The following is a 27,618-nucleotide window of genomic DNA, read 5'->3' as shown; positions in this document are numbered from 1 at the left end:
AAAATCTGGACATTTAGAAGATCGTTGCTGGGATAAGCATGGTCGGCCAAGCTCTTCTTCATCCAAGTCATATAACCCCAAAGCAAATGTTACTACTATTGAGGCAACAAATTCACCAGAGACTATCACTGCAAATGAAAGTAGTATCACCCTTAGTCGTGCGGAATATGATGAGTTGATTGCTCTTCGACCTTTGAGTTCCCCCACTCCTATAGCTGGGGTTGCCTTTTCAACCGGAAATCATCTCCATCCGAATGATATTAAGTGGGTTATTGACTTTGGTGCATCCAGACATTTGTGTGGAAATTCACGTGTTTTCTCAGATCTAAAGGTCATTAAGGCTCAACTTAGAGTCTCATTAGCCGATGGGAGCTCCTCCCCGGTTGTTAGTCAGGGAAATATTTCTATATCCTCCTCATTACAGTTGAAAAATGCTCTTCATGCTCCAAACTTTCCTCAAAGTTTACTTTCTGTTAGTTGCCTTATAAAAGAACAAAACTGTAGAGTAATATTTGATCCAATGGGTTGTCATTTTCAGGATTTGCTGACGGGGAAGAAGATTGGTGGAGGCTATGAAGAAAATGGACTTTACTACCTACATCATCCAATGGGTTCTGTTCATGCTGCAGTGGAACATTCATTCAGTCCTGTTCAGTGGCATCGTCGTCTTGGTCATCCTTCATTGTCAAAGCTTCGGTCAGTCTTTCCTCAGATTCCTTCCACCACATCATTTCAGTGTGAAGCATGTCAGTTGGGCAAGCATCATCGAAGCTCGTTCCCTTCGAGTCAGAGTCAGTCTAGTAATAAAGTTTTTGAACTTCTTCATGCAGATGTATGGGGTCCTAGTAAGATTCATACTAGGACTCAGTGTCGTTATTATCTTGTTATTGTTGATGATTTCTCTAAGTTATCATGGGTATTTTTAATAAAAGAACGGTCTGAAGTTCCAAGTCTTATCAAATCCCTAATTCTTGAAATAAAAACTCAGTTTGAATCTATTGTCAAGATTGTTCGCACTGATAATGCTCTCGAGTTTAAATCAAAAGGTCTTACAATTTTACCAAGATCATGGCATCCAACCCCAAACTTCCTGTGCCTATTCATCTCAACAAAATGGAGTGGCTGAGCGAAAACATCGGCACCTCCTTGATGTTGCCAAGACCATTATGATTCAATCAAATGTTCCTGCCTTATACTGGGGTGATGCGATTACCACTGCTTGCTATCTGATCAACCGCATGCCTTCGTCTTCTGTGGGTGATCAAATTCCATTACATATCCTAAAACCTGATGCCCCACTTTTTTCTTTCTCACCAAAAATATTTGGATGTGTTTGTTTTGTATACAAACTTGGCCCTGACCGTGATAAATTAGCCGCTCAAGCTACAAAATGCATATTTATCGGTTATCCAAAAAAATCAAAAGGGCTATCGATGTTATGATCCTATTTCTCGCCGAGAGTATGTCAGTGCGGATGTATCTTTCTTGGAATCTTCTCCATATTACTCTAGTTCCGGTTCCCCGTTGCAGGTTGATCCAGCTGAATCTTTTCCATTACCTATCCCTCCTTTTCCTTTGGAATCTGTGCCCTCCTTACCGAACCAAACTTTATCCTCCTCCAGATTTAATAATCCGCCATTGGTATATGTGCGTAGAGCTCCATGTCCGCAAGAGCCTTCATCTTCTTCTTCTCTTGAGGTAAGTTCTACTGACAAAAGTGATCTTCAGGATGATGATAGCAGGCCTATTGCTCTACGAAAGGGGACAAGACAATGCACCTTATATCCCATATCTCATTATGTCTCCCATGCCAGAATTGGACATCAAATGAAGTCGTTTATTTCAGCCTTGTCTGCTGAAACCATTCCTCTGAACTATCACCAGGCAGCACTCGATAATCGCTGGAAGCTGTCTATGCAAGAAGAAATGACAACTTTGGTCTCTCAGCATACCTGGGATCTAGTTGATTCCCCAGCAGATGCTGACATTGTTGGATGTAAATGGGTATATACAATAAAGTACAAATCTGATGGTTCTATTGACAGGTACAAGGCCAGATTAGTCGCGAAAGGGTATACTCAGACATATGGAATCGACTTCTTTGAAACTTTTTCTCCTGTGGAACGGATGGGGACCATCCGTCTTGTTCTCTCAGTAGCTGTTCAGCATGGTTGGAGCTTGTGTTAATTAGATGTGAAAAATGCGTTTCTTTATGGGGATCTATCTGAGACCGTTTACATGCAACAACCTCCAGGTTTTGAGGTTGAGGGGGAGTGTCAGAAGGTGGTGCAGATTGAGAAAGGCGATTTATGGCTTGAAACAAAGTCCTCGTGCATGGTTTCAAAAGTTGTTTGAAGTGATGTCAAGCTTTGGCTTTAATAGATCGGCAGCAGATCATACACTTTTTATAAAGAAAACTAGCTCTGACATAGTTGTTATGGTGGTATATGTGGATGACATCATTCTTACAGGAGATGATGTGAAAGCTATTGAAGCCACAAAGGCTCATCTTCAAAAACACTTTGTTACAAAAGACCTTGGTTCACTCAGGTATTTTCTGGGTATAGAAGTTGCTAGAAGCCGTGAAGGGATGGTTTTGTCTCAGCGGAAGTATGTTCTTGACTTATTAAAGGAAACAGGCATGTTGGGAGCTAAACCAACAAATATTCTCATGGACCATAAAGTTCAGTTGTTTGAAGAAGGGTCAAAACCTGTTGATAGCAAAAGCTATCGCTCCCTAGTAGGGAAGTTATTATATGTAACTGTGACCATACCAGATATTGCTTTAGCAGTAAGCAAAGTTAGCCAGTTCATGGACAAACCAACTGAGGTACACTGAAATGCAGCCATAATGATTCTCAGATATCTAAAATCCTCTCCTGGAAAGGGGTTACTGTTCAGAAAAGGTGGAACTCTGGAGATAGTAGCCTATTCTGATGCTGACTATGCTGGATCTGTAGTAGATAGAAAGTCTACCACAGGATTCTGTGTGTTTTTGGGAGACAACTTGATCTCATGGAGAAGTAAGAAACAAAATGTGGTTTCCAGGTCAAGTGCAGAATCAGAATATCGGGCTATGGCCCAAACAGCTGCTGAATTGATATGGGTTCGCACTGTTCTTAATGATCTCCAGGTGAAGGTTTCCTCTCCAATGACCATGATGTGCGATAACAAAGCGGCAACATATATAACAAACAATCCTGTCTTTAATGAGAGAACAAAGCACATTGAGGTTGATTGCCACTATGTAAGAGATATGATTCAAGCCGGTCATATCACTACAAAATACCTAAAGTCTGAAGACCAAGTTGCAGATATGTTTACAAAGCCTCTTGCTAGGCCAAATTTCTCCAGATGTTGTGACAAGCTGAGCATGATAGATATCTATGCTCCAGCTTGAGGGGGAGTGTTGAGAATAGGTGGTTTTTGGTTAAGTTCTCATATATTAGAGGTTTTCTGAAATATTATTTTTATAAGGACTTAGATGTAATTTTTCTGTTTTGCCTCTCTCTATTTAATATAGAGAGAAGCCCTAATCTCATTTAACGAGTTCTATTGTGCAGCCGTCTCTCTCTCTCTCTCTCTCCCTCTCTCTCTCTCTACACTCACGGGTGGCTGTACAACCCCATCTTATTCTACAAATTTTAACATGCACCTGTTAGAGTTCATATGAGCGTCATTCTCCGCATCATCAGATATATAAAGGGTACAGTAAACAATGGGGTATTTCTATCTTTTTCTTCTGAATTGAATTTAATTGCTTATACTGACTCTGACTGAGGAGGTAACCCGAATAACCGTTACTCCACCACTGGTTTTTGCATCTTTTTAGGGGAATCTTTAATTTCTTGGAGATGCAAGAAACAACAGAAGGTCTCAATCTTATCTACAGAAGCCGAATATAGAGTCATGACATCTACTACTATGGAGATTGTTTGGATTCACAACTTGCTGGAAGATATGAATATTCAAGTTTAAGGGCCCACAAAACTATGTTGTGATAATAAAAGTGCAATTTATATTGCCAAAAATCACACTTTTTATGAGCGCACGAAGCACATTGAGATGGACTGCCACCATGTTCGTGAAGAATACTTAAGAAGAACCATATACCTCCCATATGTAACATCAGAATATCAACGGGCAGACTTCTTCACCAAAGCGTTATGCCCTCCAAGATTTAACTTCCTTCTTGGCAAACTTTCGGTTATGTCACCCTAAGTTTGAGGGGGTGTTAAAATGTAATTTTCTTTATATATATATATATATAGAGAGAGAGAGAGAGAGAGAGAGAGAGTTAAAATGTAATGTCCCCCCCCCCCCCCCCCTTTTTTTTTTGTATATATAGAGGGGTGATCTCCCTCTAGCTTGAGAGTGTTTTTTGTAAAGCCCCTTTGGGATTCAATATATTGAAGTTCATACTTTTCCATGCCTTTTTGCATGTGTATCCGTGCCTTTGTGCATTTGTGAGAGTTCTCCTTGTGCCTTTGTGCACACTTCTTGTCTCTAGCATTGTGTTTTTACACAAATTCTCTTTTTATAGAGGTTTTCAAAGTACCTCATCTTAATGATTTTCTTGTAGGCCAAACTTAATTACCCAGAGGTAAATGTTACCACATAGGCTTCTGCTTTTCCACCCAGGAGCATAGCTTTGCATCAATGTTCAGTGTGGATTGTTTTTAGCTTGCCTATTTTTATTTTGCGTTTTTACCTTTTGCTGTTGTGAGTCTTCGCCAACTTGTACAACCTATCACTCTTGAATCTTGATATAAGAGAACACCTTTTCTGGCTAAGAAAACATCGTGATATAATGGTGTTTATGTAATATTTATGTAACATGTCAGTATGGGCATCTGTTACAATCTTTAAGATAGTATATACTTTTATGCAATGTTAACATACATAAAAGGCTGGCTTTCCAATGGGCTTCAGAAGTCTTCTTCTCTGATAAAGTGTATTGTTCTTCAGTGATGTCAAATAAGTAATCATTGACATAAAACCATTACTGCTTGTCTGGAAAATACTATGACTCGAGTTTATTAATTATTGTAATGAAATGGAGGTCTTCAACAAAAGCACTTGAATCAACCAAAAGAGTGTCTAAAAGACACTTCAAGCAAAACCCATAAAAGGGTATAAAAGAAAGAAGACAACAATAAAATAAGTCTTTATTAATAACCAAAATGCTTAAGAAGCATTGAATACATGCAATGGAGGGGTTCAAACCTATTTATACAAGAGGAATGAAGAGGGGAGAGCTCACTTTGAGCTCTCCCAAAAAGAGTCATTGGACTCTAGTCCAACGGCTCTTATTGTAGCTGGTGGACTAGACGGCTATAGCCTAGTCAAGTTCTAACAAGAACTTGACTAGATTATATATCTAATTCAAATGGAACTAGATATATATAAAAAGCAAAAATAAGAAAAAATATTATAATAATATAATATATTATTATTATTATATATATATGTTACACTTTATATTTTACATTTTAATACTCCCCCTCAAACTTACGGTACAATCAGCGAAAGTTTGTTTAAGAGGAAGTGAAATCTAGGAGCAACGAGAGGCTTAATTGATACTCTAATGTAACATATAGCAGATCAATAGTTCCATGCAAAAATTCCTTTCTAACATAGTGACCATCCATCTTAATATGTTTGGTGCGCTCATGGAATGTCCGGTTGCTTGCAATGTAGATCACACTCTTGTTGTCACAGCATATTCTTGAAGCTTGTTTTGCTTCAGCTCCCATGTCAGCTAACAGTCTCTTGAGCCAAACAACTTCCATTGTAGTGGTCGCCATGATTCTATATTCAGCTTCGATGGAGGAAAGAGAGACTTTATGCTGCTTTTTGCACCTCTACAAAATTAAAGACTCACCTAAGAAAACACAAAAGTCAGTGGTTGAGTGCCTATTATTAAGATCACCTCTCCATTCAACATCAGTATAGTCCATTAAGTCTAATGACGATGATGCAGATAAAAAGTGACCTCGTTAGAGAGAGGTCTTTAAGTATCTAATAATACGCAAAACTGCTCCCATGTGTACAAAAGTAGGAGCATGTTGAAACTGACTAGCGGTGTGTACAACGCATGTTATATCTGGCCTAGTAATGGAAATATAGTAAAGTGCTTCGATAAGCTGTCTGTAAGGAGTGGGATCATCAAGAAGTTCTCCATCATCAATTCTTATTTTAACATTGACAACTTCTGGAGTGTCCACTTTCTTATCATCCGTAATGCCAGACCTGAAAACAATATCAAAGGCAAATTTGGATAGAGATATCAAATACCCACGAGGGGAATAAACAACTTCAATTCTTAAAAAATATCTTAATAAACCTAAGTCAGTCATTTTAAAATGAGTTTTAAGAAGAGTTTTGATATTTGCAACTCCCTGTTTATCGCCTCCGGTGATGATCATGTCAAGAAGAATTATTATCCCTGCATCAAAATTCTTAATAAACAAAGCAGTGTTAGTCAAATAGGGTTGAAAACCAATATCAAGCATTACACGACTAAACCTATCATACCAAGCTTTTAGTGCTTGTTTAAAGCCATAAAAAACTTTTTCTAAATGAAGAGCCTTACCCTTGGGAATACTAATACCATGTTGGGTTTTCATGTACACTTCAACTAGATTTTCATTTAGAAATGTATTTTTGACATCCATATGATATATGAGCCATTTTCTAATGGAAACCAAGGCAATTAAGGTTCTAACAATGATCATACGAGCAACTGAGGCAAATGTTTCTTCATAATCAATGTCATATTCTTGGGCATAGCCTTTAGCCACTAATCGAGCTTTGTATCTCTCAAGAGTTCCATCACTCTTGGTTTTAATTTTGTAAACCCATCGACAACCTATATGTTTCTTACCTAAAGGAATCTTGAATAGTCCAAGTAGAAGTCTTTTCGAGTGCATCTAACTTAGTTTTCATGTCTTCTACCCATTATACATGATTTTTGGCTTATGAGTACGATAATGGTTCCTCATATGAGTGTATTAATGCAATAACTACCCTATATGTGGGTGAAAAGGATTCGTATGACACAAATTTTTCAGGAGGCCTTGAGACTCAGGATGATCTTCTGGTTGGTACTTCAGAATATTTTTCAAGTGCACATGAAAGGTTTGACTACATTCGTTTTGAATATTGTAAAATTACATCCCTATGGATTTGCTCTTCATTGTCATCAATATCAATAGTACTTCGATCATTGTCAAAGTCACATTCAAAATCATATTCATTAGATTTTGATGTTAGATCTATCAGAAAGAAGTATTTAGTAACTTCCTTAGGTTTTTCAAAATCAAAGAAGCTCTCTTTTTCTAGGAAAGAGACATTTCTTGATATATACAAATTTTCATTTTGAGGATTAAAACACCTTTAGCCTTTTTGATTATCGGCATATCCTAAAAAGGCACAGAGAATCGCACGAGGAGAAAGTGTCAATTTTGTCAGTGACAACAAAGCACTTGCATCCAAATACTCTCAATCTAGAGTAGTCTGGAGAAAGATTCATAAGTTTTTCAATTGGGGTTGTATTTTTTAGAGAAGAAGACGACATTCGATTAATCAAATAGGTAGCAGTTAGGGCAGCTTCTGTTAAATTATGTATCTTATTACCTAATGTAATATATATATTTTATATATATAAGGTAATACATATACATATATTAATATATATGTATATGTATCTACTTGTTATATATATAAAATATATATTTCTTATTATTTAGTCATAGGGGTAGTTTCGTCTTTTCTTCCATTTTACGCACATTCACCTTTTGAATGTGTTTGTAATTTCTTTTTACTTTTTCTTTTTCTTTATTTTTCTTTATTTTATTTTTTCACTTAAAGGAACCTTGGGGGGCTCACTCAAATAGACGTTGGGCCCCTCCAACGGTCACATTTGTGACCGTTGGAGGGGCTCCAACGTCTATGAGTGGAGCCCCTCCAAGGCTCCCTTTTGGATTGTTATAAATAGGGGCTCTCCCCTTGTATTCGAAGTATGGCTTTGAGTCAAAGCCCAAGTTCTCAATAAATTGATTCCATTGTTTTTATGCCTTTGTGCATTTGTGAGTTATTTGTGGGTTGTGCTTTTTGTGCACAAGTGTTCTAAAGTGTTCTTATTGTGCTTTCGTGGTGGGTTGAATATCAAGAATATTAAGGTCTTGATATTAGTATCTTGTTGAAGATACTTTTACATGGTATCAAAGCCTCGTTGGAAGAAAGAAGATCGTGTATCTCGCCTCTTGTAAAGCACCTCGAAAATCGTGCCCTCAAGCTAGTGAAGTTTTTGAGTAAAGCATTTGCTCCGGGCAATATTTTAGAAGCAACTTTCGTCAAGAAAAGGTTGAAAATCCGTTAAGGTACGCTTTATTTTTCATCTTCTCCTCTCCATAATGGGTGAAAAAGACTCCCACTTCTCCCTTGGTTTTAAACTTAGTGGTTCGAACTATCATGTTTGGGCCGGCAACATGGAAGCCCATATCAAAGGGAAAGGTCTTTGGAGTTATGTTCAAGGTTCCATATCGGAACCCGAACCCAAGCTTTCTATTATAGAGAAAGGGGAAATCAAGATTCTTGAAGGAGAAGATAGACAAAAGGCCTTAGAAGAATATTCCAAAAGGCATGATGAGTGGGAAATGAAGAACTTCAAAATATTGTCTTGGATTTTTTCGTCCGTAGAAACCAAGATCAATGCCAATATCATCAAATTTAAAAAAGCCTCCGAAGCTTGGTTATACCTTGAAAAAATGTATACGTCAAGGGACTTGTCTCACAAATACTACCTCCAAAAGAAAGCCTTGACTCTTCAACAAAATGATTTATCTATTCGGGAATATTTTGCCGAATTATCATCTATTTGGGACGAGCTTGCCATGCTCGAACCAAAATGGAGCGGAGAAGCTATTGAATTAAGGCACAAACAACTAGAGGAAGATCGCTTCTTCAACTTCTTAAATGGTCTTAGACCCGAATTTGAGCAAATTCGGTCCTCCCTTCTATCGGCTTTTACCTCCCCATCTATTGAAGATGTCATCACCAAGCTAAGTGGTGAGGAAACACGTATGGGGTTTAGTAAAAATAACCCAAGTATTCTTGCTACACCTTCTCAAAATGACTATGAAGTGGTCAATGCCGTGTCAAGACCCGGTAATAATTTGAAGACCTACAAACCGCCCCATTTCAAAAATCAAGGGCAAAATGATCGATATGGCAAGAGAGATTATAGCAAATTAACTTGCCATTTTTGTAAAGAACCGGGACATATCAAACCCAATTGTCCCAAATGGAAGAAGTTCCTCGCCGCGGCTTTAGCATCCCAATCAGAGGAACGGCCTTCAACATCAAATGAACCTCTTTCGCTTCATCAAATTATGGATGCTCTTCAACCTCTTCTCAAAGGAGGCACCTCTGGAGCCGCCATGTCATCTTCTTCCTCTCTTGGTAAGACATCTTGGCTACTTGATTCTGGTGCTTCGTTCCATATGACTCCAAGTCATTGTTTTCTTTCTAATTATTCTGAAAATCGTCTTCCATCTTTTGTCTCAACCGCGGATGGAACCCCTCTTGAAATTAAAGGAATGGGAAATTTTGAAAAACAAGATTTTTTTATCCCAAAAATTCGTCTTATTCCAAAGCTAAACTTAAATTTACTTTCCGTTTCTCAACTCTCGGACTATGGTTGCGATATAAAGTTCTCTTCTAATAAATGTTGGATACAGGATCGCCAGTCCGGGAAATTGATTGGGGAAGGCTCTAGGAGAGGAGACCTCTACTATGTTGATTTTCTTAAAATTCCCAAGAATCAATTTTGTAATGTTGCTCAAAACAAAGATATTCATGTATGGCATAAGAGATTGGGTCATCCCAACATTGTTAAAATCTCTTATTTGCCTTTTATTAAGCATCTTTGTAATGAAAATTTTGTTTGTAATGAATGTATTCTTGGAAAAATGAGAAGTCTTCCTTTTCCTCAAAGATCCATGTTTACAACAAAACCTTTTGAAATTGTTCACTCCGATGTATGGGGTCCAGCTCCGGTGATATCCAAGGGAGGCTTTTCTTACTATGTTATCTTTGTGGATGATTTCACTAGGTTTAGTTGGATATATTTTCTTAAACATAAATATGAAGTTTTTTCAACCTTTAAAACATTTCATATGATGGTTTTAAATCAATTCAATGGAAATTTTAAAATTTTTAGAACCGATTCGGGTGGTGAATACCTTTCCAATGAATTTAAAAGCTATCTTGAAAACTATGGAATTCTTCATCAAAAGTCTTGTCCCAAAACCCCCCAACAAAATGGGTTGGCTGAACGGAAACATAGGCATATTATTGAAACCACACGAACTTTGCTCATTTCTCAAAATATACCGAAAAACTTTGGGCGGAGGCCGCTCTTACTTCTGTTTATCTCATAAATAGACTTCCATCTAAAAACTTGAACAAGATTTCCCCGTTTGAAAAATTATACGAAAAAGAACCTGATTATAGCAGGTTAAGGGTTTTTGGATGTAAATGTTTTGTCCTTACTGATAAAAATGACAAACTCTCCCCTAAGGCCATTCCTTGTGCCTTTCTTGGTTACTCTGAAACTCATAAAGGTTTTCGCTGTTATGATGTTAAGAGTGATAAACTTTATGTTTCTAGAAATGTAAGCTTTTTGGAAAATGTTAGTGGTTTCGAAAAACTTGAAACTAATGACGAGAATATAGATTATTCTTTTCTGTTTGATTTATTAACTGAAGATGATGATACTAGCGATGATGAAACAAATCAAAATGATGAAACTCATACTGATCAACCCATTAATGAAGAACCACATAGAGATCCTATAACCTATTCTCATAGAGATAGGAGTACTTTTAGAAGTGCCCTCGAAAGATATGATAATGAGTCTACCCCTTCAAGTGAAGGAAATCTTCGTAGGACCGAAAGATCAAGAAAACCCCCTTCTAGGTTCATCTCATATGAGTCTTTTTCACCAAAATATAGAGCTTGTCTAAGCGCCATTCACTCGTACATAGAACCTAGGGATTTTGAGGAAGCACGAAAATACCCAGAATGGATAATTGCTATGAATAATGAACTTGAAGCCCTAAAGAAAGCGAAAACCTGGGAGTTTCAAGACCTTCCTAAAGATAAGAAAGCAATAGGATGTAGATGGGTATTTAAAGTCAAAACTAAGTGTGATGGGTCTCTTGAGAGATATAAGGCCCGCTTAGTAGCAAAAGGATATGGTCAAAAATATGGGATTGATTATGAGGAGACTTTTGCCCCCGTTGCTCGGATGGTCACCGTCCGATGTCTTATAACCGTTGCTTCAATAAATAAATGGAACATCTATCAGATGGATGTTAAGAATGCGTTTTTAAACGGAGATCTAAACGAAGAAGTATATATGGATGCTCCTCCTGGAATGGAGTATCCTAAAGGGAAAGTGCTTCGTCTTCGGAAAGCACTGTATGGTTTAAAACAAGCTCCCAAAGCTTGGTATGATAGGTTTAACTCCGTGATGTTAGATAATGGTTTTTCATCATGCTTTACTGATACTGCTTTGTTTGTTAGAAAGTCTAATGCAGGGATTGTTATTCTGTTGCTATATGTGGACGACATGCTTATTACTGGGAGTGATTCTAAAGGGATTAAAAGCATAAAGTCCATTTTAAAGGATAAGTTTGAAATGTCTGACTTGGGTTTCTTAACTTATTTTTTGGGTATTGAGGTTGCATACTCTCATAGAGGGTATTTTTTGTCTCAAACTAAGCTTGCATCTGAGATTATTGACAGGTCAGGTATTACAGATGATAAAGTTTGTGAAACTCCTGCTATAGTAGGAGCAAAAATGAAGATTGATGATGGTGTTCCTCTCTCCGATCCTACTCCCTACAGGCAGCTCGTAGGATCGTTGATGTATCTAAGTATCACCAGACCAGATATCTCACATGCGGTGCATACGGCAAGTCAATTTCAGCATGCACCAACTTCTGTTCACATGGGTGCTATCTTACGTGTCGTAAGATACCTAAAGCACACTATTAATAAGGGAGTTTTTCTGTCTTCTTCTTCTGAATTAAGGTTAATTGCTTATACTGACTCTGATTGGGGAGGTGACCCAAATAACCGTCACTCCACCACTGGTTTTTGTGTTTTCTTAGGAGACTCATTAATCTCATGGAGATGCAAGAAGCAGCAAAAGGTGTCTCTATCATCAACTGAAGCCGAATATCGTGCCATGGCAACTACTACCATGGAAATTGTTTGGATTCACCAATTGCTGGAAGACATGGGAATCACTATTGAAGGACCTACCAAGCTTTGTTGTGACAACAAAAGTGCGATTTATATCGCCAAAAATCACACCTTTCATGAGCGAACCAAACACATAGAGATGGATTGTCATTATGTTCGAGAGGCGTACCTCAAGGGAATCATTGACCTTCCATATGTCACGTCCGAATATCAATTGGCGGATTTCTTCACCAAAGCCTTGTGTGCTCCGCGTTTCAACTTTCTTCTTAGCAAACTCTCGGTCATCCTGCCCTAAGTTTGAGGGGGGGTGTTAAATTATGTATCTTATTACCTAATGTAATATATATATTTTATATATATAAGGTAATACATATACATATATTAATATATATGTATATGTATCTAGTTGTTATATATATAAAATATATATTTCTTATTATTTAGTCATAGGGGTAGTTTCGTCTTTTCTTCCATTTTACGCACATTCACCTTTTGAATGTGTTTGTAATTTCTTTTTACTTTTTCTTTTTCTTTATTTTTATTTCTTTTATTTTTTCACTTAAAGGAACCTTGGGGGGCCCACTCAAATAGACGTTGGGCCCCTCCAACGGTCACATTTGTGACCGTTGGAGGGGCTCCAACGTCTATGAGTGGAGCCCCTCCAAGGCTCCCTTTTGGATTGTTATAAATAGGGGCTCTCCCCTTGTATTCGAAGTATGGCTTTGAGTCAAAGCCCAAGTTCTCAATAAATTGATTCCATTGTTTTTATGCCTTTGTGCATTTGTGAGTTATTTGTGGGTTGTGCTTTTTGTGCACAAGTGTTCTAAAGTGTTCTTATTGTGCTTTCGTGGTGGGTTGAATATCAAGAATATTAAGGTCTTGATATTAGTATCTTGTTGAAGATACTTTTACAGCTTCTGCCCAAAACTCCTTTGAAACTTGGTTTGCTATTAATAATGTCCTAGTTGTTTTCACAATGTGTCGATGTTTACGTTCAACCAGTTCATTTTGTTGTGTGTATGGACAAAACCTTTGATGTGTAATGCCATGTAAATTATGATAATCTTTGAATTCTTTGAACATAAATTCTCCCCCTAAATTTGTGCAAAAAATAGAAATATCATTTTGAAACTTGTTTTTAACCATATTATGAAATATTTGAAAGTACGAAAAGACTTCAGATTTATGTTTAAGAAAATAAATCCATGTATGTCTAGAAAAATCATCGACAGAGCTGACATAATATGCAAATCAACCTTTTGAAATAATTGGTGTAGGACCCTAAACATCCGAATATACTAATTCAAGTGGTCTGGAAGAAACAAAGGTTCAATCATGAAATGGTAATTTTTTCATTTTGCCAAGAATACAATCTTTACAAGTGAAATTCTCATAATTACAAAATTTTTCTAAACTTAGAAAATGTTGGATTTTGGCCATATGAGGGTGACCAAGTGTTTTGTGTCACAAATCCAACTCTATTTTTTGAATATTATAACAAAAAGATATCTTAGACAATTCCAAAAATCTATGTAATAGAGTCCTCATTCTCTGTGGCCTTCCCCAATCGGCTTTCTTGACTGAAGATCCTGTACCCAACAACCATGAGAAGAAAATGAGACATTACATCCGTGATAAGATATTTGAGAGACAAATAAAGATTTAAATTTAGTTTAGGAATATATCTAACTTCTAGAATAAAAAATTTCTTAGTTTTATGGATTTTTTTCAAATTTTTCTATTCCTTTTATTTCAAGAGAGGTTCCATTAGCTGTAAACTTTTGACACATTTGACTTATTTTTGAAACATTCAGATAAGCTATTGTTATTTGGGGTCATATGAAAAGCAGCACCAGAGTCAAGAAGCCATGAAAAGTTACCTGGATAGGAGAAGGATGAAACATATGCTCCTGTTGAGGCTTCAGATGAGGAGGAAGCTCCTTTGATAAGGGGTTGGAGAATCTCCATTAATTGAGCCATAAAAACTAGTGCATCTTGATCTTTGGGTTTCGATCCAAATGTCGCAACTCTCTAAGTTTATGACACTGAGGCCTATAGTGTTGGTGGCAAATAACTTTTTTCTATCAAAGTCACCATTTTGTCTATTGAAATTAGGTGCCTTGTAAGAGCGTAAATGATTACCCGGTCTAGATACAACTAGAACAAAATCATCTTATGGTTTTGGAGTATTCTTTCTAATTCTGTTTTCCTCCATAGTTAGTTCCTCTATAGTATCGACGATAGAGAGAATTTTTCCTCGATGAAGAAAGCCGATTTAGTCGACTCGAATTTCGGTCTTAAACCGTTTACAAATTGATAAAAATGTTCCATGTCAAGTTGTTTTTTACGGAGCTCAATGTTTTCGGGACAATGCCATTGTGTGGCTCTAAAAGAGCCAATTCTTCCCAAAGTTCGGACAACTTATTGTAATATTTCCAAATGGTTTTCTCTTTTTGAGTCATTGTTCGAACATTGTCTTGTAAATTGCACACATGTGCAATATCTTTAAGGAAATACACATTTTTAAGGTATTATCAAGCCTTATCGGCATGTTCGAACTTGATAAGACTAGAGCATTTTTTAATGTCTATGTTATTAATTAGCTATGGCATAATTTTTGCATACCCTATTCTCCACTCTTTCCATTTCTTTACATAAGTGGCTAACGCTTTGCTCTTCTCCTCTTTTATTAGAGGAACTTCTTTATCACCCTCTATTTTGATAAGAGATAGTTTAGGTTCTAAATCGAAACTATCCACTATACCCCGTAACCCTTTTTCCCAAATGTGGTGCTTCATAATCGAAACCCACATTATATAACTAGTATCATTTAGCGTCATGGGTATGATGGTGATCTTATTCCATTTTTTATAAGGGTGAGAGAGAAAAAGATGAAAGAAGAGAGAAAAGAAGAGATAAAAGTATAGGAGAGATGATAGATAATACAAATATTTGTAGCAATTTTTTTTTTCAATAGCCTCATTCTTCAAACTAATCTTCTTAAGCCAAGAACTAGGTGATAAAACACCCTTTGCAAGTGGCACAAAAAACGAGGCAGAAGCTTTTCATGATCTAAGATCTCCACGGCTCTGATACTATGTAATGAAATAGTGGTATTCCATAAAAGCACTTGAATCCACCAAAAGAGTGTCTAAAAGACACTTCAAGCAAAACGCATAAAAGGGTATAAAAGGAAGAACACAACAATAAAAAAAATCTTTATTAATAACCAAAATGCTTAAGAAGCATTGAATACATGCAATGGAGGGGTTCACCCCTATTTATACAAGAAGAATGAAGAGGGGAGAGCTCACTTTGAGCTCTCCCAAAAAGAGTCATTGGCTCTAGTCCAACGGCTCTTATTATAGCTGTTGGACTAGAGTCCAACGACTATAGCCTAGTAAAGTTCTAACAAGAACTTGACTAGATTATATATCTAGTTCAAATGGAACTAGGTATATATAAAAAGCAAAAATAAGAAAATAAAAAAATATAATAATAATATAATGTAATATATATATATATATATGTTACACTTTATATTTTACATTTTAACAATTATAACCTGTAGTGGAGATGAATATTCTGTTAATATTTCTTGACAATGAAAAACATTTATTTCCTTATAATATATCTGCACCTTTTTTGGCTTTTGAAGATGTGAATGTTGTCCTTTAAAATGTCAGGTCTATAAAGTTTCAGACATGGAGCTTGTCAGCATCCTTCCCAGCGCTGAAGATGAAGTTAATGTTGCTTGCTTTCACCCAGTAGTTGGGGGTGGTCTTGTATATGGAACTAAGGCAAGAAATACTCATCCTGCTCATATGACCTTCGAGGTTCTGATTATGTTTTCCTGATAACTCCACTTGTTTTCATTGTGCAGGAAGGGAAGCTTCGGATCTTACATTATGATGGTTCCAACAGTGCAAATTGTATGGGCCCTGGTTTTTTTCTGGACAAAAATATTCTTGAGGTACAATGGAAGAAAAGTTGCACAATAATTTCATTCCTTGCATTAGCTCTTTTTGAATTATTATTGGCCGTCATCTCATTCTCTGATTCATCAATAATGTTTGCATCGATGAGATCTTTTTTTTTTTTTTGGGCTTTTGTCAGTTGGTTAAGCTGTAATACTCAGGTAGACCAATTTTTTATCAGATGAAGCTCAAGTGCAACAGTCATGCTGCATGCTCTTTACTGAATAGTTGGCAGTATTGCTGTAATGGTGGAACAGAGTACATATTTTATATGTACAATACACACTACTATGTGGTATGTGATTACACGTTTGCTATTATCAATAATAGGTTGGTAGACATTGGGGGATGGTGGATTATATAGTATGATTATATTTGCTTGTAATCCGCTTATTGTCTATGGCTGGAGCTTGAGAGGGCTATGGTGAAAACATGTAGGCATGTTTTACATTTTAGGGTTTCGAATTTACCTGAACAAATTTAACTTGGTGACTGTTAAAGGGAATGGGATTGGGTTCTTTGGTAGCAGTCTTGAGGATAATATGAAGGCAGAGCGTTGATCTTTTTCACCTCCAGAATTTGGGCTCACAATACCTCTGCCATGTGGTGAGAAGTCCACAAATCTATGGAGCTGGATCTTAGAGGATGACTTGTTTGGTAGGACTGGATAAGAGGAAAGATGCTTACATCTTTAGTCTGGACAAGAAAGCACACAAGTCATATGAATGTTGGTGTCAGACTTGCTCTATATATGGGGCTGGACTGTGTTACTTGGACACCGATATGAATGTTGGTGTCAGACTGGGGCACAGGGTGTTGCATACACTGTGCCTTGAAAACTAGATATTCAGACAGAATGCACCCACAGTTTATCTATTGTTTATGTTGATGTTATACCTCCTTAATTGATCATAGAAGAGTTTTATGAAATATGCATATATAACTAAAAAAAATATCAAGGTACTTGTAATTTTAAGGAAAAAAATGGACAACCACAAAATATATCTTCGAGTCCAGAATAAGCAAAAGCCGAAAGGGAAGCTTCTGGCCTAAATCTAAAATCGATATTTACTCTTCTGAAGTATTTTCCTCAAAAGCCAATGGATCCAAGTCAGGCCCTGTAAAGCGTTCCATGCCAATTGTGGCATGGAAGAGGTGGTCTTGATCATTGTCCTGTTGTGTTACCACACGAAGAGCAAAAAAATAAACAAGATTGTAGTTTTTGGAGAACGAAGCTCTGAGTGATCAGCTATGAATCAATTGTAGCTTCTTGGACCATGTGATAAAGATTTACTTTCAAGATTTTTCATTTCATGCATACACTTGTTTTAAATTTTTTTCTTTTATAGCATCCAACTAGTCAGCTTGAGAGAGTTGGTGCATATACAGATACCTTAATTTGCTACAGCAGTTGCTATCTTGTTCTTAGCTTGTTCATTTTGTGATTAGGTTCACTCACTTGTAAATTTTGTTGTGAATGAGATGGGGGATGTAATGGTGCTATCTGTGAACTCACCCCCACAATATGTTTTTGACAGGTGCAGACGTATGCTGCATTGGAATGCTGAACTTCTTTTCTGCTTCTGCCAACTAGACCGTGTGATGCTCATCTTGAATGCAGTCCTTGTCATCTTTGCAGCGGGACACCACAGAGCGATGCCACCCATCCATGTTCATCATATTTATAGCCTATGTATGTTTCTTGTGTGTAACAAGTTAACTGTTTCTTGTACGGTTGCCTCTTCTACTAATGTATAATACTGGGGTGAGCACGCGCGCAATGCCCGCTAAGATTTATGCTGAAGGAATATATTGCAAAATTTTGACATGGTAGATTTGTAAGGTACATCACTGGGCTAGCATTTTCATGGCATAAGTTCTCGAAGCAAGACGTTTTTCATTTTGCCATGTCGAAACGGTGTGCACACTTGTGATGGAAGCTGGCCACGCGTTTGGCATAGGGCGTACAAAATCAACAATGCAGAATATTCAGAATGTAAGGCATAATTCGGATTCGGGTTGGATGTTGGCTGAATCCATTCTAATTTTGATAAGGATGGTGAAAAACTCATAAAATCGAGTTTATTACATGTAATCAGATTCACATGTCCGTCAATTTCAGATATCCATCAGATTCGGTTGCAAAAAGTCAAAAACCATATCAGCATTTGATGATTTGGATATAGTTTTGGTTTGCCAAATTCTATAAAGTTTCAGTTCTATTGCTTATCGATCCTGTTCATGGAGCAAACAAGAAGTTTCAGATCTCTTGCTTATCCGCGCTCACACAAGAAAATATTGGAGCGAGAATAACCGCATGCGGTTTTATGCATGGTTCATGAATGGGGCTCACAGTTTTTGCGCGAGGATGAATGGCGTCCCGATTAAAGCCACCTGTACAGTCTATAGTGGTGGTAGAAACTGCCACCATAGACATCGTAAACAGCCACTGTTTGGCGACTGGCAACTGCACCAAAAGCCAGTCAGCATTGGGTGCAGTGGCAGATTTTCGAGCTACAGGTGCAATAGTGTTCAGCAAAAAGCGTGTGCTATAGTGGCACTTCATAAAAAAAAATGGCCACAATAGATTTTTAGTGGCAATATTACATTGCTATACCCGTGTTTGGGGCCTCATTACTTGCTTCTTGCCATCTTATGTTTTTAAGTAGGAATTGCAGTACAGTGGCAATTGCAAATGCCACTAAGTTCAAATAGTGGCAACTTTAACTGCCATTCTATAGGTCCCACTAAGAATTCTGTAGCGGTGGTAACAACTGCGGCTGTGCTTTCATTATTTTACACTTTTTATGCAAAACAACATTTTGTGCAATCTAAGAAAAAAAAGAGGCCTTTAGTGTGGGGCCGATTTGACAGTAAACAACTTCAGGGGTACCTATAGCGGCAATTGTAACTGCCACTATAGGGTCTAGTAATTACAAGTTACTACTGTAGTGTTAGTGGTAATTACTAAGGGTGTCAATGGGTTGGGTTTTGTTTGGATCCAGGTGGAACCAAACCCAGACCTGATTTGAGATGATGGTATTGGGTCTAGACCTGGGTCTAATCAGACTCGTCATAAGAGAAACCATACCCGGATCCTATAAGGATTCCATGAACCAGACCTGGACCATACATGGTAAAATAATATTTTTAAATCTTTTTTACATTGAAAAATTATGGATATTATTCGGAACTTAGGTCGGGCCCAGGTCTGGTATGAAATTTCACAAACCATACCCAACTCCATCTATTAATCTGACCCTTCGTGTCTGACCCAGATTCTAATCGGACCTTTTTGTTTATTAAGAAACCCTGAAACTATAGGGTATGGTACGGGTCGGGTCCGGGTCAAACCCAACCCATTGACACCCCTAGTAATAACTAATTGCTTATAGGGACAAATAGTGGCAAGTGGGAATGTCCCTAATTTTCTCAAGTGGAAATTGCAACTGGTCATGACTCATGTGCTACAGTCACTATAGGTCAAACATTGGCAATTGTAACTGCCATTATATATTGGGCCCACTAAGAATTTTGCAAGAGGCAATATAACTCTGTCCTTCGAAAATAAACAATGTATTATGTTGGACAAGGAAAGAGATCTTTAGCGGCAGCCAAAACTGCCACTAAAAACTTAAAAATGCTATCATTTATCAAGCCACTGATTGTTTATAGGGAAAATTGTAACTGCCACAACAGAGTTTATAGTAGCTTTACAAGTGCCATTTTAGAGATTGCCACTAGTGAGAAATAGTGGAAATGTATAGTAAAAATTCAATAGTGGTGATTTCAAGTGCCACTAAACTTGTCATATAGTGGCGATTACGATTGCCACTATACATAATTAAATATGTAGCGACAGTTAGCTACACAACTGCCGCTATTTAATCCTTTTTCTTTTTTTTAAACCTTTGATGTCTCATCATTGATTCACCAACCATACCGGAGATTGAAAACCCCCTTACAATCTTTCGGGAGGAGAATCAGAGATGGTGAGGGCCCTCATACTACGACTAGGTCTAAGCTATGAAGGGTGATTGAGTTGTTTTTTAACCTAAAGGTTAATGAGCTACTATTGTTGTTGGCAGGAAGGAAGAAAAAACCAATATGTTAAAAGGTATATCTTTTATTTCTACCTTAGGTGAACAAAGAGTGCTTTATTGTTGTTCTTACCTTTTTAAAAGTGTAAGGAATAATTAGCTACTTCTTTTGAAAAGGGTATTGATTTGTTAGCCTGCCCTTTTCAAAAGGTATTGTATTGGTGAGAGAGTAGGGGTGATTTCTCATACTATCTCACTTAGGCACTGGAATGACAGTTTCCTATTGAGTTTAATCTTTATCGTCGTTCATTCTAAATGGGTCAGCTCCCTCAATTGTTACTTTCTTTGTAGGTAGCTTTGCTCCCTCTTTTAAGCAAGGAAAGAATTAGACAAGAAAAGAATACAAGAAAATAACTTATTACAGTAGATTTAAAGTCAGCTTATGCAAAGAAGGAATTGATTCAAAGTTGCTACTTGAAATCCCGGATCGCTATTCGGATTAGAGGTCTACTATCAAGCTTGACTAGAAAAAGAAAACGAGATAAAAAAGATGCCAAATTTCAGGGAATTTAGCAACTAGGGCATTGTAAGGATGATAATGAAAATTCCTTTTTATCTATATATATTATGCTGTTAGCCTTTTGGTAGGATGGGTTGTTCCATGAGAACCCGGAAACCAATTCTACAATATTATATGCTATTCACTAATATCGGATATTGATAAATTTTGGGTCCTCATTATAGTATTTCATCCAAAAAATGAAAAACACCTCAACAATATTAAGGGTAGGCAATGGGCCAGGAACCCGCGACAGGCTCTCAAGTACCTGGTCAGAAATGGCGTGGTTGGGCTGCCACTTGAAGCCCAAGCCCAACAAGGATTGGGTTTGACTTGACCCAACTAGTAAACCGGCCGGGCGTGGTTTGGGCTAAAACATGATTGCAAATGGAGCCCAGCCCGGCCCGTTAACTGGTTGGGCTTAAAGGGCCTGACCCATCTCACCTGTACCCAACTTGATAAGTCTTGGACCTGGCTGGCTTGAAACCGAGTACCCAACAAGAGTTGGATCAGGCTTTGGGTCGCCTGGGTTTGGGTCGAGCCTGTTGGGTCTTAATAGGCCTCGGCAGGCTGGCCTGGCCTGATCCAATGGCTACCCTTATTGTCCTCGTATAGTTCATTAGGAATCGCATCCCAGTAACTATGTGACATCCTCAAATTTGCCTCATTTGGTACAAAAAAAAGTAATAAGCATTCTAAGACTTGTTATATTGTTTACACTTAGAAATTAAGCTATATGAGAGAGAGAGAGTTGCAGCAGGATTCAGGTCAGAAAGAGAGTACGAAGTTTTACTTTGTTGATAAGCAGCACTATGGGCATGCTTGTTTCGTTCCCATGGAAAGGAAAGGTCTTTCGTGGGAATGAACACAGATCTCTAAAAAGTCCTGTCAGTTCAGCTTTTTCATGAGAATGCCTTTACAAGCGAGGTATGAAAGGATTTACTTATAAAAAGTGGTAGGTGATGAAAAAAATTTGGAGTTCACTTGTGCCAGCAGAACACTTTCCGAATAGGATGATTTGATGTTTGTTTCATGTGAAACTGAGGTATTGCAATTTCTCATAAAATTTACATAAAACAAATAGATGCATTTGATTGCCAGGGATAAGATATCTAATACACATCTTTGACTAGTGACCCCCCTCAGGGGCCACAATCTTTTGATAATCTCAAACTGAAGGGTTTACGATCTTCTGTTTGCAAAACCAGAGATCCGGCATGGGCTGCATATCAGATCTGACCATCGGTTCTCAGATGTCAGATCCTCGGCGATCAAACGCACCCTAAAGGAAATCCATGAAGTATTAGAAAGTCTTGTGTTTGGATGCTGGTTATAGCTTGCATATGAATTGGAACCAAACTGGTGCATTCATAAATAGGAGTCCTGCATTGAATTATGCCACCAAATTGCATTGAATTACCTCATCCACCTAACAAGCTGGCCTCCTAATCTATCAACAACTCTTTTCTAAGTGTAGTTTTTTTTTGTGAACTAGAAATTCTTCAAATCAATGTCAGGAAAAATTTGCTGGTTTGCAAGAATATATTCAAGATACATATATTACAGCATGTTTTTGTGTTTCTGTCATGGTTCACTGAAGGTGGAGATCATGGGGACCTCTTCCCTTTTTTTCCTTAACAATATTCTAATTAATGCTAGATGTCATAACTTCTTTTAAGATTCCATGGTCACTATCATGGATGAGTAAAAATAAAGCAGAGAGCCGTTCATTTCTTGACTTTTCCTTGCTTTCTTGGAAGATGGTCATTGTGAAATTTGATTTTTGATCTGACATTGGCCTGACCTTTGGTGGGTCATCATCTTCTTGACCACCTATGGTTAAAATGTGCCAATGAAAACTTTAGATGGACCACTTGAGGTTAAATTTGGAGAAGGCTAAAGGACACCATAATTCAATGTGGACATCTTTTGTCTGGTCCATTGACTCAAAAGTACATGGCTTGTTGATGGGACAATATTGGTGTCTGTCATGGTTTCAGAAAACGTTTCTGGTCTAGCCAGAGATGTAGACCCAGTCAAGATCTGCAAAAGTAGCCGCCTATAATCTAGAAGCTCTTCAATTGAGTCTGGTGTGAACAAGGCTAGGACATGGATCATCCACAGCAATACTTTTGGCAAACACAGAAGCTGACCAGTCCGCACACGGTTTGATGTGGGTTCGACCATGAATTCTAATCAATGTTGTTTTTCTTTTTTTGATGTTTACGCAGAGAAACCACTCTCAATATCTGAGACCTAGCCTCGCTGGCTCTACCTGCTGTACTTAGGGTCGTTGTCCTGACAGCATAAAACTCCATGAGCTTGCCCCTTGCCCCCAGAGAGCCAGAATCGGTCTTCCAAAATAAGGCCGAACTAGTTGAAATCAAATAGAAGCTAATCATTTTTTAATCAGTGCATTTAAACAAATGACTACATATACAGAGAGAGAGAGAGAGAGAGAGAGAGAGAGAGAGAGAGAGAGAGAGAGAGAGAGAGGCTGACTTGGACCAGATTCAGAAAGTATAAGGGCCCATTTGGCCTGATACAGCTGAATCAGCCTTCAAATTGAATTGAAAAAGGGCCGTTTCCATTCTATCAATTCAGGCCAATTCAATTAGATTTTGATAATTTTGATAACATTGATTCTAAATGATTAGGTTAAAGAAACTAAAACACGGGTCCAGCAATTAAATCCAGCTTCAAAAGTATCTAGATTAACCTGCGCGCCACAAAACTTGTTAGCCCAATAAGTGGTTGATTTATAATTTTTGTGGGGGATAGCTGCCTACTCCAACATGTGCCTACCAAAAGACCATCGAGTTTCCGAATTTTATTCATGTTTTTGTCAAATCTGACCATACAAATATATTTTACATGTTTGATATTATAGCAATGGAATCTTGGATCATCCACGAATCGTTTTTTTTATGTAATTGATCATGCTAAACACATCGATGGGTCCAGATTCATAAAGAACACCCAAAAAACTTCCGGTCGATCATGCTTGGCTCCTAACTATGGCAGACATTTGTGTAGTTCACTATTTTCTCTCTTTTCTATGTATTTCTATACAGCGAGTCGCATGTGAATCAATAACAATGAAACCATTAGCTGCATTTAGGAAAGTGACATACATCCTAAGGATACTTCATGTTGACTATCTTTCGTTATATACTAGTTATATTAAAAACTTCTTAAAATTGGCAGTATTCCCTTATCACCACAGTCGAATCCATGTATCCATATGACATAGCTAGCATCCTATCATGAAGGGGTGATCACTCTGATTATTTGGATCGATGGACAAACTATGGAATGAAAAAAAAAAAGCTTTTCATTCAAACCTGGATCCGTACCTACCAAACCCTGTCAAAATTGGACCCAGACAGGGTTCCAAGAACTTGGTCAAGTTGACCTGTCCCTTACGCAGACAGAGTCAACACCAACTTCTCACCGTACAAAAGAAAAGGCGTACACACCACAATGAAAACACTCACCCACCCACCCACCCACAAACTCCAAAAAGGAGGAGAAAGAAGACAGAAGCTTCGCTTTCGTGTGAAAATTTATGGCATTGATATATGAAAAGCAGTACAGTAAAAATCCTCTTATTTTACAAGCCCCACCTTTCCAAGCGAACAGGAAAATAGGGTACCCCACCACTCACAAGAGAACGAACACAGAGATCAAGAACCCTCACCCATTTCCTTTCCCCCCATATGTCACAGCCCTCATTTTCCCTGACAAGAAGGATCAGAATTCTGTGGTTTCTATCCCATGAAACCCCACATTCCCATCCTGCCCATCACCAAACAAGCCATCAAATTCCCCTCCATCACGAGCACGAGGAGAAACAAACAAACAAGGGTATGGAGAGAGAGAGAGAGAGGGAGAGAGATTGGCCCATCAAACCTCATTCCTTCCTCCAACGCAAACACGAGGAAAAACAAGCAAGAGGGACAAAAAACAAAACAAAAAGATTACAAAAAAAAGTAAAAAAAATTTACCCATAATTCACAAATCACTACCTCCCAAATCACAGAAGGGCACTGAAAAGGAAGAGAGAGAGAGAGAGAGAAAGAGTTTTGGTTGACTTAGACTTCATTGTTGTTATCTTTCTTGACGGTGGCGGGCGACCTATCGCCAACCCGGAAGGGCGGCGTCGTCATGAAGCCGTTGCCGGAGCCACCGTCGCCGTCGTCGTGCCAGGCGTAGGCCAGCCCTCCGTGGCGGGTCTTGTCCATCCCCTCGAGCTCGTCCTCTGTAGAGATCCTGAGCAGGCAGAGCTTGTGAAGGATGAAGAAGAGGGGTCCCATGGTGGCGCTCACCCACCCGATGATTGTCACGATCTGGATGAGGTTTGCGGCTAGGAGCTTGCCGTCTCCGCCCATGAAGAGGCCGTAGGGGCGATCGGCCTTGTTTGAGTAGACCTCGTTGACGTACTTTTTGGTGGCGAAGAGCCCCGTGAAGATGAGGCCCCATGTGCCGCAGCCACCATGGAGCTGCGCCGCCTCGAGCGGGTCGTCGTACTTGGCCCAGGCGGCGAGCTTGTTGCAGCCGATCAGCACCCACGAGGCGACGAAGCCGCAGATGATGGCGGCCCACGGCTCGACGACGGAACAACCGGAGGTAATGGCGGCGAAGCCGCCGAGCAGTCCGTTGCAGACATCAACAACGTTCCAGTGACCGGAGAGGAGGCGCTTGCCGAAGAGAGTGGTGAGGGCGGCAGTGCATCCGGCCAGGGTGGTGGTGAGAGCGGTGCGGCCGACGGCGCTCCACTGGCCGTAGAAGCCGCCGGCGGAGTACTGGACGAGGATGGTGTTGAAGGATCCGGGGTTGAAGCCGTACCACCCGAACCATAGGAGGAAGGTGCCGAGGACAACGAGGGAGGCGCTGTGGCCGCGGAGGGCGACGGAGCGGCCGCCGTGGTCGAAGCGGCCGATGCGGGGGCCCTCGATGAGGGCCCCCCAGAGGCCGGTAACGCCGCCGACGAGGTGGACGACGCCGGAGCCAGCGAAGTCGATGGCGCCGGTGCCGAAGAGGAGGTTGGAGGCGTTGAAGGGGCTGCCCCAGCCGTCGTTGGACCAGAACCAGTGGGAGACGACGGGGTAGACGAAGCCGGTGAGGAAGGCGGAGTAGATGAGGTACGCGACGAACTGGGTGCGCTCGGCGATAGAGCCGCTGGTGATGCCGGCGGCGGCGATGGCGAAGGCCCACTGGTAGAGGAAGTTGCTGTAGTCGTAGGTGGAGCTCGGGAAGCCCTTGAGGCCGAAGTAGTGCTTTCCGATGAAGCCATTTCCTGGGAAGCCGAAGGCGAAGGCGAAGCCGAAGAGGTAGTAGAAGACTCCGCCCGTGGCGGCGTCCAGGACGTTGGTGAGCATGATGTTCATGGTGTTCTTGGCTCGGACGGAGCCGGCGCACAGCATGGCAAAGCCGAGTTGCATAGAGAAGACGAGGTAGGCGGAGAAGAGGAGGTAGGTGTTGTTCACGGCGAAGGTGGTCGCCGTGAACTGGTCGGCGGCGTTCTGGAAGCGGCTGCAGATGAAGTCAGCCGCCTCGCTCGCGTTCGCCGAGCCGCCCAGCAGCGGCCCCAGGTATTGCGCTGAGCAGGTCAGGTTCGCCATCGCTGGCTGCAAGTCCGTCTCCCTTCCCTTAGGCCCAACTCAACCAGAGGCCACAGATAGGAAGAAGAGAGAGTGAGAGATTTGGGGAATTGGGTTTTCTTCGGGGGGATGGAAATATTTGTCCCACAGTGCTGATTCTCGTGTGTATAAATAGACCGAGATGGTCAAAATCTTGCAGCTAGGCGATTCACATCTTGTAGAAAGAAAGAAAAAAAAAAAGAGCGAGAAACGAGAGAGTGAGTAGCATGCGTGTATCATTTTTTATTAATTGGGGTTTTATTGAAATATACCAAAATTGTCTCGTATTCAGTTTTAGAAATCGAACTCAGTGAAAAATACATCAAGCCTAGAAACGCCGATATGCTGATCGGTAAGGATCTTTTGACTTGCAAAAGTTTTTTAAGCGTACCCTTTGGATGCAGTGGGTTATAGCTAATTCTCTCAAGGATCACCTTAGGTGATTCCAACCGAGTATGATAACTCGAGACTAGACGATAGAATGCCTAGGCGTCAGTGAATGAGTTTGAGTAGTGCTCTTCGCTATGGTGTTAAATTATCAACTAGTCTTCGAACTGGAGTCGCAATGTCTTATTCTTTCAGTGACGAGGTTTTGTTGTATCGTGTACATAAAATCATAATACACACCATAACGTACAATGTTAATGCAAGTTTGTGCTTTTTTCAGAAGTGATAATTGGTATGTGACAGCTATGCACTAAGTGACATGGACTAAATAGAATACGCATTTGAAGATGCAGTTGATCAACTTTCGCTAGGCAGCAGCGCACATGGTGGTGTGTAGGGCTAATGAAATGATTTAACACATAGAAAAGTGTTGGTGCGCAACCTTTGGCAAGATTGAGCAGTCTAATGTGTTGCGAGTTTGCAAAAATTTTTATGCTCGTGACAAATTAGTATCAGAGAAGAAAGATTCACTGAGACCTTGTTGTTCATTGAGTGCGACACTGAAGAGAGCAGTGATGGTTTATTCTGTAATTAGTATTTAGGATTTTAAATTTTTGTTTTGGGTTTGCTTTTGTATTAGAATCTTATCCAAGATCCATTGTAGGGTTAGGGTTTTATTTTTCTATAAATATTTGTGAGGAGGGAGAGATTAGAGAGTCGACAATTGAAGTTGATTT

General features: G+C 39.3%; 2 protein-coding genes across 5 annotated transcripts in view; one reads left to right on the top strand and one right to left on the bottom strand.

Annotated features, from left to right (window-relative positions):
• Positions 1-18,073, top strand: part of LOC149819357 (uncharacterized) — a 50,709-nt gene extending 32,636 nt beyond the window's left edge. For 3 of the 4 annotated variants that reach the window (XM_089985519.1, XM_089985521.1, XM_089985520.1), the window contains 3 exons: positions 15,963-16,076; positions 16,160-16,249; positions 17,792-18,073. In XM_089985519.1, coding sequence (XP_089841645.1) covers positions 15,963-16,076; positions 16,160-16,249; positions 17,792-17,821 — 234 coding nt within the window. In that variant the 3' untranslated portion in view covers positions 17,822-18,073. Of the gene's footprint in view, positions 1-15,962; positions 16,077-16,159; positions 16,250-17,791 lie in introns of those variants that run through there. The other variant, XR_016427366.1, reaches the window with a different exon arrangement.
• Positions 18,074-24,404: 6,331 nt separating this feature from the next.
• Positions 24,405-26,772, bottom strand: LOC149819356 (ammonium transporter 1 member 1-like). Its single transcript, XM_089984976.1, has one exon. The coding sequence runs from the start codon at positions 26,474-26,476 to the stop codon at positions 24,947-24,949; it is 1,530 nt and encodes a 509-aa protein (XP_089841102.1). The 5' UTR covers positions 26,477-26,772; the 3' UTR covers positions 24,405-24,946.
• Positions 26,773-27,618: the final 846 nt, after the last annotated feature.

This window comes from Nuphar pumila, chromosome 13 (genome assembly GCF_984573655.1).
Source record: "Nuphar pumila chromosome 13, dmNupPumi1.hap1.1, whole genome shotgun sequence".
Taxonomy (NCBI): Eukaryota; Viridiplantae; Streptophyta; class Magnoliopsida; order Nymphaeales; family Nymphaeaceae; genus Nuphar; species Nuphar pumila.
Note: the sequence above shows the minus strand (reverse complement) of the source record. Positions and strands in the feature narration are given on the sequence as shown.